This window comes from Diceros bicornis, chromosome 11, assembly GCF_020826845.1.
Source record: "Diceros bicornis minor isolate mBicDic1 chromosome 11, mDicBic1.mat.cur, whole genome shotgun sequence".
In the NCBI taxonomy this organism is placed as follows: Eukaryota; Metazoa; Chordata; class Mammalia; order Perissodactyla; family Rhinocerotidae; genus Diceros; species Diceros bicornis.
Genome location: NC_080750.1, coordinates 61,148,106 through 61,161,465, shown reverse-complemented (window position 1 = coordinate 61,161,465; position 13,360 = coordinate 61,148,106). Strand labels below are relative to the sequence as shown.

At 36.6% G+C, this 13,360-nt stretch overlaps 1 protein-coding gene across 2 annotated transcripts in view; it reads left to right on the top strand.

Moving 5' to 3' along the window:
• The window catches only part of GLRA3 (glycine receptor alpha 3), a 178,997-nt gene extending 166,097 nt beyond the window's left edge, over positions 1-12,900 (top strand). For both annotated transcript variants that reach the window (XM_058549792.1, XM_058549793.1), the window contains one exon: positions 12,622-12,900. In XM_058549792.1, the coding sequence (XP_058405775.1) occupies positions 12,622-12,900 (279 nt within the window). The remainder of the gene's footprint in view (positions 1-12,621) is intronic.
• The last annotated feature ends 460 nt before the right edge of the window (positions 12,901-13,360 follow it).

The following is a 13,360-nucleotide window of genomic DNA, read 5'->3' as shown; positions in this document are numbered from 1 at the left end:
TTATCTCTTTTTTAATAAAAATATCACTGACTGCATTTTGATTATCTGTACAAAACCTTATAATTATTTTATTTGCTTATATATTTATATACTGTCTTAAAAAAAAAAAAACCTCAGTATAACTTCTAAGAATACCAAATAATTTATTTTTCTGCCCTGTACATTTTGTCAGCTCTATAGTCTTAGAACAAATACAAACATACATGCATACTATTTTGGCTGAAGGGATGAGATTCCACAGTTGAAAGCAATCTGGCACCCATATACACTAAATTATTTAATAAAGTTTTCATTCCAGGTCAGTTTATACTATAATCTAGAATATAAGATATTCTTTCAATGCATAAATTTCTTTGATACATACTTGAGGAAAAGTCATTTTCCAATGATTTCAAACTAAATTCTTTTTGAATAACCGGTATACAGGAGTTAGAAATTTCATCCTTTCAAATAAAACAAAAATTGTAAAAATTTAATTATTCCTTGCAAACAAAAAATTAGAGTTTATATTAACCACAGCTATTTCTTAGAGCTATATCCCCAATGAAATATTTGTTTAAGGAAATAATATTCAATAGAGTAATTTAATCTCTACTTAATCTAATGTCACATGCATTATAGTGACTTCCATTTCCAAGTTAACTAAAATTGATATACTGCTTTTTATATATGCTGTCTATTGTAATATATTATCTTATGTCACTCCATAATTATGAGTTGGCACTGAAAGAATCTAGCACATTATGCTATAAATAGATATGTAGATATTTTTTTAAATTATTTCATTGATTTCTCATCAATGATCTAAGATATATGTATAACATTTTCATAATATTTCAGCTAAAACATTCATCTTTTTAAGCCTACATTTTACCATTCAATAATCTCCAAGCCATTTCTGAATCTAAATTCAATATGCCAAGCATAAACCTGGCTAATTTATAACTAATTCATGTCACTTCTAATAAATGCAAGGTTCTTCTGGGAGCTAGATTTCAAAGAATTTTATGTTGACATTGACTTGCAGCTATAAAATATTTTTGACCTCATCTATAATTGCATTCTTTTTAAGCCTTCCATTTTTAAATGGTATAGAAATGTATACAGATGTATTAAACCAAATATTTTATTTTAGGCTGATATTTATCTTAGAAAAACAATTTTTTAATTCATTTACATGTTTCATCTTACCTCAGAATTTTGCAAGTGAAGGTGATTTTTCCCAACAAAAATAAGCCATTGTTATGATTATTAGTAATTTTTTTCCGAAATCCACACACTTGGAAATCATGTAAATGGAAATTAATAGCAGTTCACTTTTCCTTTCTCTGTCATTTTCCTATTTGGCAATTAAAAGTTACAGAAAATTATTTAAACAGAAAGACCTTTGAGATAATTTACTTAACATCTTGATTGAATAAAGAACACCCCAGAGGAACCTACTAAGGGAGAAACATTAGGATGAAAATAACATATTTAATGCTGTTATATCTCACAGAAATTCACATAATTAATCATCACTCATGCTGTCTTAGATGCTTAATGTTTCATTACCACTCACTAGCAATCTTCATGCCTTCGCCATGCCCACACCCAAATAAGAATTTTTGGGGGGGGATCATTTTTAAGGACAGGAAATTAAATCTTATCTCATATGTGTGTTAATATGCTAAGTGTGATGATAGAGAAGAAGCAGTTCAACTGAATGACTATATCTATCTTTGGATTTTCTATCTATCTCTAATTTTTCTAGTTATAGCATGCATGTTACATGAGTCAGTCTTTGGCATAATTCTCTAAATAAAATGAAAAAGCACTTAGAATGTTTCACAATATGGTATTGATGCTTAATTACTGAAACATTTTTCTCATTTCCAAATTAGTGAAAACAGGTCCTCCTATAGGAAGAATTGTATACTAACTAAATGGGTTTTTTTAAATTCTTCATTGCCTATCCTAACTTGCTTGAAGCATATTAAGAGGATTTACTTGTGGGTAAATTAAGCTATTTCTTTGATTTTACTTTTTTAATCAGCCGTATTCTTTAGCTCATTTTTAGTTAATTCTATTTAACCTGTATTATTGCCTATGTTTTGAGTTGTTAAGTGCCTTAATTTTATGAACATTAAATATTTGCTAACACATAGTGTCTGAGGAAAAAGTTTTAGATGTTTGTCTAAACACATTGCTTTTTTAGCCTTTAGTCCATTAGAAACTCCAGCTGAAGATGTCTCCAGAAAATTGAATTATCTCGAAGAAATATTTGATTGCTAACTGGAATAAAGAATATCACTGCTCAACTAAACCTGCATAAACACAGGATAATTTTATGACTGAGTTTTAAAAAGCAGAGAAATTGTTTTAGTCATAAAATAATTTAATGCACCTTCTAATATAGTAATCTAATATTAATGGTGAGCTATTAGAAAAACTTCATCCATACTTAAAATTGTTAAATGTAGCCCTTCAAAGAAATCCCAATAGACCAATCATTTAAAAAAAATCACATGACCTTTTTGAGTCTCGGGGTCCTTGCTCTCTCTCCTCCTCTAACTACCTGGGGTGCAGATTGGAGTCTGGTCCAATAGCGCTGAGATCTTGTTTCTGAAAAAGTGAGAAGACTCCACGTGCCTCATCCCTTGCTGTTTCATGGACCATATCTACAACACTAAACACTCTTTGATTGCAGAAATTAGATTTGCAAAGAATCCCAGCAGTCATATAGCAAAATCTCTCTATTGTAACAATAAGACAGTGAGGCCTAGAGTAGTGAAGTGATCCTTTTCCTTTTACACTGTTGGTTAATTTTTAGTGAAAAGTACACAAGTACAAGGCCACCGGAGGAGTAAGCAACCAGGTAGGTCTATTTTACATAGCACCTTAGTGCTAGTTTAGTTTCTGTGGATTTAAAATATCTAATAGTAAAATGATACAAGTTGTTATTAGCATTTTTCTTTCATATTGTGTACTTTGCAATTTCCATAATACAATTATAACAAACAAAATATTGGTGGTACAAGAGCAACAATCTGAGTACCTTATCAGGTGTTTTATATATTTTCCGTCACCTTAAAAAAACCTGCTAGATAGTGCTATAATCTTCTTTTCCTGGAATAAGAAACCAAGAATCAGACAGTTAAGTAATTAAGACTATCCACACTCCTGGCAATAAATGATGAAGCCATGGAATTGCTTAACTGTAATAAAACATTTATGTTTTGAATGTCAATCTTGAGTCAGATTTTAAATTTGGACTATCTAACATATTTGTGGCTATGTAAAATATTTGAAAACTATTTCCTGTAGCACACACATATTTTTTATAATGCAAATATCCAATTTATTTTCATTTTTTAGAACATAAGTGTTCCTCAACACCTTGTTTTCTATTACCATTGCCAGGAAATAAATATTTGAACAAGACATTTTAATGAGGGAAACGTTTATATTAAAATTAAAAGTTCATATTTCTTCAACTCCAAAACTAATAGGAAAGCCATTGGTGATATATTTGTTAGTGAAATTATATTCCATGTGAAACAATAATGCACTAAATCACACTATATAACAAAATTATTTGAAGTCTATTTCCTAAGATATGCCTAGATCCTGTAATAAATTTAAAAATGGATAAAAATACAGGTCATATAGATAGATATAGCCTTACCTAGAAACAGCCTTACTTAAAAACAGGAATTAGTTAAAAATAAAATAACAGTTCAATACTAACACAAAAGTCAGCCAGCTCCGACGGTCTGCTGGTTAAGATTCAGCACTCTCACTGCCATGGCTCTGGTTCGTTACCAGTCAGGGAACCACACCACCCTTCTGTCGCATGTCATACTGCGGCAGCTCAGCTGCGTGTTACTGTGATGCTGAAAGCTATGCCACAGGTTTTTAAAATACCAGCAGAGTCACCCATAGTGGACATGTTTCAGCAGAGCTTCCAGACGAAGATAGACTAGGAAGAAGGACCTGGCCACCCACTTACAAAAAAATTGGCCTTGAAACCCCTATGAATAGTGGAGGAGCATTGTCTGATACAGCACCAGAAGGTGAAAGGATGGCACAAAAAGACCAGGCAGGGTTCCGCTCTGCTGTCCACAGGGTCACTGAGAGTCGGAATTGACTCCACATCTCTAACAACAAAAAACACGAGTCATTACGGAGTATGTTTTCATAAACTGCCACTTAAAATGTAAATTAGAAAGTGTTAGAGGAATTCAAAAAATGTTCCATCACTATGAGTTTAAGCAGACTAGGAGAGCTGCGTTGTGCTTCTTGGAAACTTGTTTCTACAGCTTGACTGCATTATAATCTCCTAGAGAGCTTGTTGGAAAGGCAGATTACTGCGACAACCTAAATGCTAATGAGCACCAATCTCTGCAACTGAGTTCCAGAAAACTGGATCTCAGCAATCCCTCCCAGTGATTCCGAGGTGGGTGTTACGTGGACCACAGTATGAGAAACACTGCCCTCGCCTAGACTATCATCACTGCATGCGCATAGAATGATGGTCATTTTACACGTTGTTGCTAGCTTTTATGATGGACCGAGGCTATGTGAAGATGATTAAGTTTAAATTGTTCACATGTGTCATTTTCTATTAAAACAAATATCCAAATGTGAAGTAGCTTTTGTTCAGTACAGCACCATAGCTCTGATTCCAGGATTGAGGAGGCAATCATACTTACAAGACAGAAGTAAGCTTTAATCTCATATGTCATTTACTTAACTTTATAGAAGGATAAAAGGCAGGAGAGCAGATAAAGTATCTTCATCTAATTGGGGGGCCTCGCAGCTACTCAAGCACAGGACTTTTTGTCAGCTTGCCCACAGAGGGCATGAATGGCTTTCTAGTTTAAAGAAAAATATATAGCATCATAAGCAGCAATGATCCCTTCAGCTAAAAAATGCAAATGCAATTGTGGACCCAGAACCACCATATCAGGTAACACAAAAGAAAAACCTGTGAGGTGGGAAAGACAGAGTTGTGTCACAACATTGCCCTCCACCCCCCACATTTTCACCACTAGAAACCAGACACTTTTGTAAAGGCATTCCTCCTTACTATCACTCAAACCCACATGGTCTACACACTCTTCCAGTGAACTAGCCAGCTCTTCACGTCCTTGTCATTCTATCTTTAACAATAATTTTTTTTTGTTTTTTTGGTTTGTTTGTGAGGAAGATTAGCCCTGAGCTAACATCCGTTGCCAATCCTCTGCTTTTTGCTGAGGAAGATTGGCCCTGGGCTAACATCCGTGCCCATCTTCCTCTACTTTACATGGGGCGCTGCCACAGCATGGCCTGATGAGCAGTGCGTTGGTCCGTGCCCAGGATCCAAACCGGTGAACCCCGAGCCGCCAAAGCAGAGTGTGCAAACCAACCGCTATTCCACCAGACCGGCCCCCAACAATAGATGCTTTTAATTGCTCATTCCAATTTCTATTTTAAACCACTGATCTGTGGATGGATGGGATATGATATGCCCTTATTATGCTGTGCTCTTAGGCCATTTTATACACTGACAATCTTTACATGTGTTCCTTTCTCCAGTGAGATCTAGTCCAGGGGCCTAAACTGATATAAAAATGACTTGTTCCAAGCCATTAATAGAATTTTCAGCTGTGGCTTCTGTTACTTTGTAAACAAAGCCCAAGATGGGCTAGCTGTCTATTTCTGCCAAAATCCATTCAATCCTTCAGAAGCCAGGGCCAAAGACCCTAAGCATTCCATCTGCCAACTGTGTGTTAGCATTTGTCCTTGGGAGAGGAAATTACCCAAAGGCAATTTTCAAGCAATTTTGTCTCTTGTTAATATCCAGGACAAGTTCTCACCATATCAATGGCTTCATTGGGCCACAGAGGAATATGTCATAGTTTTGTCCATTGCTGCATGGCCTGGACACCACCATGGCTACATCCATGACCTGTCCAAGACATCTGCCTTGGCACTCTAGTCCCCTTCTGAGCCAACAACTAAGCAGGGATTACATGACCTAATTTAATTCTACCTTGGAATTTCTAGAAGAAATTGCATCTCTTACTCTGGGGTGTTCTTAATTGTCCATTTAACAAGGGCCCATTTGCCTGACCAAAAAGCAAGGCTAGGGCCCAGGAATCTTTGAATATCCAGATATTGCTGTGAGAGCAAGAACTGATTCTTTTGAAAGTGCCACATATACTGGTTCTCAAGTCAGCCCGTTGGGTAGACTTACCTTGCTTTCTTCAACTGCAGTTACTCATTCTACTGCAGGTATGAGAGTTTCCATTAGTGAACCAGGTGACCTGTTTTGCCTCAGTGGGATGAGAATTATGACATTCATACCACTCTGGGTATCTCAACCAGAGATTCCATCACTGGTCTGTTGTCAGATAGGCTACGTTTTCGTGGATATGAGGTACTTCGCCCAAGTTACTCTCCTTAGCTTGTTCCTGAGTATATCATTTTTATTTTATTAGAGAATTTAGATTGGAATGGCTTTTTGACATTACCCATGACGTGGTAGACATCCTAGGCCTAAATATAGTCAGATGCCCTTCAGATTCCTTCAGTGTGAGGGCCTGTTTCTACCATAGCACAAAATAATACCAGTAGCTGTCATTCAAATAGATTATAGCTGCTCACAGCATCACAGAGTTTTCTAATATAGAATCCTAGCAGCCACCTCGGGTGCTACTGTTGAGCTTTATCCAGAAACTCCATTCTACGTGTGTTTTAGTAGCTGATACCTACAGTCCATGAATTTTAAGGTGTCAGAGAGACAGCTTGGGCTATTACCTATCTCCAATCTCTCATAGTTTATCTTTGTTCCCCTTTCAAATTCAGTCTGTCTTCCAGTCACTTTATACAGTGTGGCCAACAGAAATCCAAAATGTATCTGCTGGATTTCAAACAGTGCTACAAACTATTTTTCTCAGAGTAGGATCCAGAAGAGATAGAAGTTTGTCATTTATTGTTTGCGAATTGTCTCTAGTGGTTTGCCCAGGTTATTTCCAGAAACTAGACTGATGGGGCTGGGCTCTGAATTTTAGCTGGATTAGTTAGCCACTTCTACCTAGTCACATATGCCACTGCAGTTTCCAAACTCTCCCTTGACTTTCTCCTCGGAGAGGGAAACTATCATGCATCATTAACCAACTTAATTTTTGACAGTGATCTGGACCAAACTGTTTCCAACCAGGTGGGACAATATGCTGGAGAATTCAGGTTTCCTTAACTGGGTCTACACCACACAGTGTTTGACTTTTGTTTTTAGGTTGGGATTAGAAGGAAACTTTAACTCTATCCAAGTATACCAGCCTCCTTTGTCCTTCTGAAACTCCTGAACAGTTCCCACCATGTCCATCATGGTGGAGGCTGCTGGGGGACTTCTTTAGTGAAGCCAAGTGTTCAGCAGTCAGCCTGCAGAACCCATTTAGTTTTATCACAGGCCAGACAGAGCTATTCTAGAGAAAATTAATAAGGGACTAGCACCCCTGCTTCCACCATTTCCTTAATTGGAGCTGAGAGTTTCTTTTATCTTCCTGAAATCTTGTACTGTTTAATAGTTACTACAGAGGAAGGTTTAGGCAATTCTAAGGGCCCCCATTTTATAGTACATCCAACTGCAACTAGGCTAAGGAACAACTGCCCAAGATTAGGCTCAAGCCAGAAATGGCAATATCCTTCATTCTGGCGTCACCTCTTTTCCAAGTATACATTTAGCCAAAGGTGATGCTACCTACTGGATATATTTTAGTCCCTTATTTCCCTATCTGCAGTTTTCACTATGACCATGATACCTACTACCACAGCATTACTATGGCTCCTTCTCTATCCCGCCAGCTTCTCTTTTGCTCTTAACATTTCATTCTTGTTCCTCAGCAGTATTACCATACATTGTGCACTGGCATCCAGTAATCCTAAAAAGCTGTGTTCACCACCCCCAACCATTCAACTTTAACCATAGCATGGCTTTGGAACCCCATTCAGAATTGGGCAAAGAGATCCTGGCCTTCAAGTCGGTCTTCTTTGTTTCAACTGCCTTAACGGATGGAGTAAATTCAGCAACTCGTATCAGTGTCTTTTGTTTCCATTCCCCATTGGTATCACTGGATTTAACTTCTGAGATGAAAGCAGCAGATTTAACAGGGTTCCTCAAGGGAAGCAGCTGCCGGAACTGGAACAGATTTCCTTACTCCCAGCTGGTGATAATGTGCCAGGAAATTTTTCATAGGAATCCTGTCAATTTTCCTTCTGTATCTTAAAAGCCACCTAAAGAGAGTCTATAGATTTACCTCTGGCCATGAGCTTTCTTCTGAATAGCCCGGATATTTCTCCCATCAGTGAAACCCAGCATGGCAGCTACGAGAGCAAATGTACCCATGAATCATATATACCCTCCTGCCTTCCCAAAGGAGAGCCACATGGAGAACTCACGCCTGAAGGACTCCCCTAATCACACGTCAACCAGAGTTTAGGTCAGAGGATATGGTTTGGTTAGGCTGCTTTTTAATTATCATATGGCAGCCCAGGTTTGCTATTTCCCTTCACGTAGCTACTTCTTCTAAAGGGCCGTTCCATTTCACAGCCGTGAGAGAACCAGGCAGCTTCCCTTCTCAGCCTAGATTCACACCACCCCAGGCTTCACTCGCTCCAAAAGGGTCATTGATTACACACCTGCCAGTAATTCCTGAACAGCAACGCTGCAGCAAGTTAGGAGTTGGCATGCACACCAAACATTGCTTTTCATGCTGCAGCAGGAAAAAAAATTATCAGCTCCTGTCAATTAACCTAAAGATCCTGGAAAGCACAGATTGCCCAGATATCTGCTGGTACTTTTCAGGAAAAAGACCCAGTTCCTTTATATTACAACTGCTTTATCCAATACCATAGCTACAAGCCACGTGTGGCTATTGAGCGCTAGACATATAGTCTGAATTGAGGTGTGTTAAAATATACACTGATTTCGAGGACTTAGTATGAAATAAAGAATGTAAAATATCTCCTTAATTTTTACTTTGAGTAAATTTAGAACATATCGAGTTAAAAAACTAAAATTAATTTTGCCTGTTTCTTTTAACTTGCTGAAATGTAGCTAATGTAAAATCTAAATTTAAAGTAATACACATGGCTTTCATTTGTGGCTCTCATTATATTTCTTTTGGACAGGGCTGCACAGTAGTCACTAGTTTCCAGTGTCATTGGCCTGGGGTTGCGGAGAAGTGACTCAAGATTAAGTACAATGTCCTTCCAAGTCCCAGCTGGACTTTGTTTTCGTCTTGAGCACAGGCCATGAAGCTGCTTGCTTTACTTGCTCTCATTTCTACTTCCCTCAAGTGGTTTTAGTTCTGGTGGATAATCAATTAACAGGAGACAAGGAATTAATTGAATCTTGACATCTTTCCCCTCAGTTTTATCTCACTATTCACTCACCTGCCAATTCAACAAAGGATAAGTCTGTGTCATCCACATTCCAATAGTAAAGTTTATCCCCAGTTATTTTCCACAGAGCTTTTGCTACCTCATAGCCAGGGCAGGTATCACGTTCTCATCAGAACTCCCTCCCAGAACCTTTGGCAGTATTGAGTCTGAAATGATCCGAAAGCCAGGTCAGCTTGTCACCACCGCTGAGATTTTGGGTTCAAATTGTCAATCAGACCCTCCAGACACAATAGGCTTTAACTAATATAACATTTACTCAGTCCTCCAGGAGCATGTGAGGCAGGCGACGCATTGGAGACAGCATCTTCATCTCATCAGGAGGCCGGGCAGTTAGAGCACAGCTTCTTTTGCCCCTCTCCCACGTGGGCATGTCGATACAGCTGCCACAAACAAAAGTCCAAGCATATATGATCACCTCAACACAGAGAAGCCACAGCCTTCTTTTCCCACAGACTTGTAGACCATCCGGTCACGTAGGCCATAGGCCTCAGGCTACTGCACAGCACTGCAGGCGCTGGCCTTCACTGTAAATGAAGCAAACTCCACATTCCCCATTTAGCTTAACTCTATTGTTTTCAAGGAAATGATGCTGGAGGGATCAGAAGTCAGTCTCAGCAGTCCTGAAACAGCCCAGGCCTGATGTTAACCCTTTACTCACAGTCAGTTATGTGGAAAGATACAGTTGAGAAAAATACAGTTGTTCACTAAATATGTTAAATCTTAAAAGGATTGTCTCTATTTTGAGATGAGCAGCTGGGGTCTCCAAAGGTTTGAAAATAATAAGTTCTCCAGAACAAATGGTTATAAATGTAGTCAACGAAGGAAGATGATTAAAAGGTACAAACTTCCAGTTATAAGATAAACAAGTACTACGGATGTAAAGTACAACATGATGACTATTGCTAACATGGCTGTATGGTATATAGGAAAGTTGTTAAGAGACTAAATCCTAAGGGCTCTCATCACAAGGAGAAATTTTTTTCTTCTCTTTTTACTGTATCTACATTAGATGATGGACGTTAACTAAACCTATTGTGGCAATCATTTCACAATATACGTTAAGTCAAACCATCATGCTGTACACCGTAAACTTATTCAGTGATGTGTGTCCATTATTTCTCAATAAAACTGCAAAAAACAATGTAGTCAATGCGTTCTACTTTACTAAACACAGCAGCTAGAATCCCAAAATCTTAGCATTTTTGTAATCAGTCTCTCAGTTGGTTCAACTAATAGGTCAACACCTCATTGTAAACGCTCATTGAGGAGTTATCTTTTGTCCTATTTTGAGATGGATTTTTTGAATACATGGGCTAATGTAATTACTACTTTATACTTCAGCCTTCAGCTGGCTTGCACACAAAAATTGTCCAAATTACCCAAGTGACCTATGTTTTCCTTCTGGAATGCAAATACCAGCATGATTTACTAAATTATAAGGATGCTATTTCAGCACTTACATAAGAACAGTTTAATTCATAGTATATCCACTTTTTTTCAAAATATAGAAATTTCAAAGCAAACAATAATTTAACCTTAAAATTTCCATGGAAGCTAAAAAAGTCAATATAAATGAACATCTTTAGTAAGGACTACTGAAAAATCAATTTCCGATTTTTGCAAGATTACAACAGTAGTTACACATAATTTGGATCATCAGCTTTTATTTCAGACTTGTTTCCTCAAAATTCAATTGCTTATATACCTTACAGTTGAGATATTTTCCAATAATTATATGTTTTTGTTTTTCAGGTGGAATTGCCTTACTTCATAATTCCCCCCAAAACTATTTTATACATTATTACATCAACTTTGATCATCTTCTCATTTTTAGAATCCATTTTAATTTCTATTTTTCACCTTCATATTTTGTAATACACTGTTCATTGAGCCTCTACTTTCACAGACGAAAAATAATTTTTCAAGAGTTTGAGTCAATTAGTTACTTTATCTATGTTACTATTAAAAATTACTTTCTTAAAAGGAGAGCTATAATAACTTGATAAAATGTCATCTTTTAAACTTTCAATTTTAGTAGCAAAAAAATCCAATTAATTGGCAGCCGTATACTGTTACATTCTAAATAAATGCATTAAATTAAATTATTCATGAGTGAATTTCATTATAAATTATTAAATACATGTACCATATTTTCCTATCATGAATACATTTCATTTATCATATGTTTATTAAATAATTTTTCCTTTAAATATTGGTTTTCTTTTCATGTACATACATGGAGGATTCTCTTCAATTTGTAACATTTAAGAGAAAAGTAACAATACTTTTTAGAACATAAGTTATAATTTTCTTTAACATGAAATAAACCTCTGCCAAATTACATTCATAGTTTAAACTAAATCAATGTACCTGAAAAGTAATTGTATATAAACTAGAATATGTGACTATCTTACAGTCCTCCAAATGGAAACATAGAAGTAGCATTAAGTGAGGGTAGCAAAAACCAAGCAGTGTTGTTGAACTAGACTGTATTTTCCAATGAAGTAATGTAAAATTGTAGGAAACAAGCATTAAAAAGTTTGCCTCCAAACAAAAGAAAAATTCCATCAACAATCCTGATATTTTCCCCTTTGACATCATATATTTACCCATTTAGACACATAATGTAAAAAAATCTAGGACATGAACATATATAACATATCCCAATAATTTTTTTCTTGATCAATTTATTTAGATATTTTAGGGCCGGCCCCGTGGCTTAGCAGTTAAGTGCACGCGCTCCGCTGCTGGCGGCCCGGGGTTCGGATCCCCGGCGCACACCGACGCACCGCTTCTCCGGCCATGCTGAGGCCACGTCCCACATACAGCAGCTAGAAGGATGTGCATCTATGACATACAACAATCTACTGGGGCTTTGGGGGGAAAAAATAAATAAATAAAATTATTTAGATATTTTAGCAATATGTAGACAATACCAGAATGTTTAGTTTTTCCATTAAAACATATCATTTGAGAGTTTCATATTTCTTAATGGACATATCTATATGATGCAGCATAAATCAATAAAACTTGAACAGGAAAAAAAGCAACTCATCTTTATATGCTTCAGTTATCTTTTCATTATAATAATGTTAACATTTATCATGATAAAGCTTGTTATGATTCTGAAATGCCTGTTATATATGCTCTATTCCATGACTAAAGTGTTTTCCTATGTTTTTCTTATGATAGGATGATGAGGTAAGGGAAAATCGATTCAGCTTTACAGCCTATGGAATGGGACCATGTCTGCAAGCAAAGGACGGTGTGACCCCAAAGGGCCCAAACCATCCTGTCCAGGTAATGCCGAAAAGTCCTGACGAAATGAAAAAAGTCTTCATCGACCGGGCCAAGAAGATTGACACCATCTCCCGAGCCTGCTTCCCATTAGCCTTTTTGATTTTTAATATTTTTTACTGGGTTATCTATAAAATTCTTAGGCATGAGGATATTCATCAGCAACAAGATTAAGTCTCTGGGGACATGCAAGTGCAAATGGTCAATTCAAAAGAAAGTTCCTTTGCCACGGATGTGTATGTGTGTGTATGTACGTGTGGGTGGTGTACCAATGATGACCATTGTATTAAAATGGCACATGGAAAGGTATTATTATGATTTGCTATGCAAAGTCATGAGGCAGATTAAGATTCTTTTAATGGAGAGAAAATATATATGTTATGGGGATTCTATTTCATATTAATTTAAAATTATCTGTTCTCTCACAGTAAATCATATAAGTGGAAGTATTACTGCCAATGTGTTCGTATTTTACATACCACATAATAGTACATGTGAAAACTACTTTGGAATTCCTTGATTTTTAATTCAATGATATTAAATCTTACAAAAGTAAAATTTGCACAATAAGCTTTATAAAAGAAAAAAGGGGAAATGTTGAAGAGAAAAAAATTAGTAGTTTGGGGCTTTAAAA